At 50.4% G+C, this 2,500-nt stretch overlaps 1 protein-coding gene across 1 annotated transcript in view; it reads left to right on the forward strand.

The window, feature by feature from the left end:
* LOC128383627 (coiled-coil domain-containing protein 171-like) overlaps positions 1-2,500 on the forward strand; it is a 19,791-nt gene that overhangs the window by 14,214 nt on the left and 3,077 nt on the right. The window contains exons 18-20 of the mRNA XM_053343221.1: positions 940-1,112; positions 1,304-1,432; positions 1,823-2,002. Coding sequence (XP_053199196.1) covers positions 940-1,112; positions 1,304-1,432; positions 1,823-2,002 — 482 coding nt within the window. The remainder of the gene's footprint in view (positions 1-939; positions 1,113-1,303; positions 1,433-1,822; positions 2,003-2,500) is intronic.

A 2,500-nucleotide genomic window follows, 5' to 3' on the forward strand; every position in this document is an offset into this window, starting at 1 on the left:
CACTGGTAACTACACACACACACACTGGTAACTACACACACACACACTGGTAACTACACACACACACACTGGTAACCACACACACACACTGGTAACTACACACACACACACACTGGTAACCACACACACACACACTGGTAACCACACACACACATACTGGTAACTACACACACACACACACACACACACACACACTGGTAACTACACACACACACACTGGTAACCACACACACACATACTGGTAACTACACACACACACACACACACACACACACACACACACACACACACACACACTGGTAACTACACACACACACACACACACACACACACACACACACACTGGTAACTACACACACACATACTGGTAACTACACACACACACACTGGTAACCACACACACACATACTGGTAACTACACACACACACACTGGTAACCACACACTGGTAACCACACACACACATACTGGTAACTACACACACACACACTGGTAACTACACACTGGTAACCACACACACACACACTGGTAACCACACACTGGTAACCACACACACACACACACTGGTAACCACACACTGGTAACCACACACACACACACTGGTAACTACACACACACACTGGTAACTACACACACACACACACACTGGTTACCAAACACACACACACACACACACACACACACTGGTAACCACACACACGCACACACACACTGGTAACTACACACACACACACACACTGGTTACCACTCTTTCACACACACACACACACACACACACACACACACACACTGGTAACCACACACACACACACTGGTAACCACACACACGCACACACACACACACACTGGTAACTACACACACACACACATACTCACACTCTCACACACACACACACACACATCAGATCATCATGTTTGTGTCCCTTCTCTCTGTCTTTAGGCTCCGCCCCTCCAGACGTGACTTCAGCAGCTCGTTCTGCTTTGTCCCGCCTCCTGGATCACCTGCTCAGCCAATCAGACGCGGCGCCTCGTAGCGGCGAGGGCGAGGAGACGCTGGCGGAGCGACTGAGACTCGGCCTGAACGCTCTGACCCCCCCTCGGCCTGACATGAAGGTCCATGTGACCTCTGACCTCTAGTACACTTATTATTATATATTCATCTGGTTACATGAGGCTCAGTGTGTGTGTGTGTGTGTGTGTGTGTGTGTGTGTGTGTGTGTCTGTCTGTCTGTCTGTCTGTCTGTGTGTGTGTGTCTGTGTGTGTGTGTGTGTCTGTGTGTGTGTGTGTTTTTTTTTCCCATCAGGCCTTGGTGTCCAGCCTGCAGCAGCACTTCCTGCTCTTTAGCCAACGGCTGCACTCGGCCGAGGTGGAGAGGCGGGGCTTGAGGCTGGAGGTGGCCAATCTGAAGAGAGCGAGGCGGCGGGACAGAGAGGTGCAGACACACACACACACACACACACTGGTTACCACACACACACACACACACACACACACACTGGTAACCACACACACACATACCTAGACACACACACACACACACACACACACACACACACACTGGTTACCACACACACACACACACACTGGTAACCACACACACACACACACACACACACGCAGACAGACACAGACACACACACACACACACACACACACACACACACACACACACACACACACATGGTTACTTACTTTTGAGGACATTAACTACTGCGTGTGTGTGTCTGTGTCTGTGTGCGTGTGTGTGTACCTGCGTGTGTGTGTGTGTGTTTGTGTGTGTGTGTGTGTGTGTCTGTGTGTGTGTGTGTGTGTGTGTGCGCAGGTCCCAGCAGAGCGTTTCCAGAGTGTGTGTGCGGAGCTTCGTCAGGCTCTGAGCAGAGAGCAGGAAGCTCAGACGCTGATCCAGGAGCAGACCAACCAGATGCAAACGCTGCAGCTCCGAGTCAACACACACACCGAGGAGCAACAACACACACAATACACACTGAGCCAGAACGAACAGGTACACACACACACACACACACACACACACACACACACACACACACACACACACACACACACACACACACACACACCTTTTCTTCAGTGATAGTGATTGGCAGAGAGCGAAGAAGGCCGATGAAGGAGAGTTAACCATAGACTGTATAGAAGACCCATTGGGAGGGAGGGAGGAAGGAAGGAAGGAAGGAGGGAAAAAGGAAGGGAGGAAGGAAAGGAAGGAAAGAAGGTAGCAGGGAGGAAGGAAGGGAAGAAAGGAAGGGAAGGAAGGAAGGAAGGAAGGACAGAGAAAAGAAGAATGGAAGGTAGCAAGGAGGAAGGAAGGAAGGAAGGATGGAATGAAGGAAGGAAGGAAAGAAGAAAGGAAGGGAGGAAGGAAAGGAAGGAAAAACAGAGGAAAGAAGGTAGGAAGGAAGGTAGCAGGGAGGAAAGGAAGGGAAGAAAGGAAAGGAAGGAAGGAAGGACAGAGGAAAGAAGAAAGGAAGGTAGCAAGGAGGAA

Source organism: Scomber japonicus, chromosome 22, assembly GCF_027409825.1.
Source record: "Scomber japonicus isolate fScoJap1 chromosome 22, fScoJap1.pri, whole genome shotgun sequence".
NCBI lineage: Eukaryota > Metazoa > Chordata > Actinopteri > Scombriformes > Scombridae > Scomber > Scomber japonicus.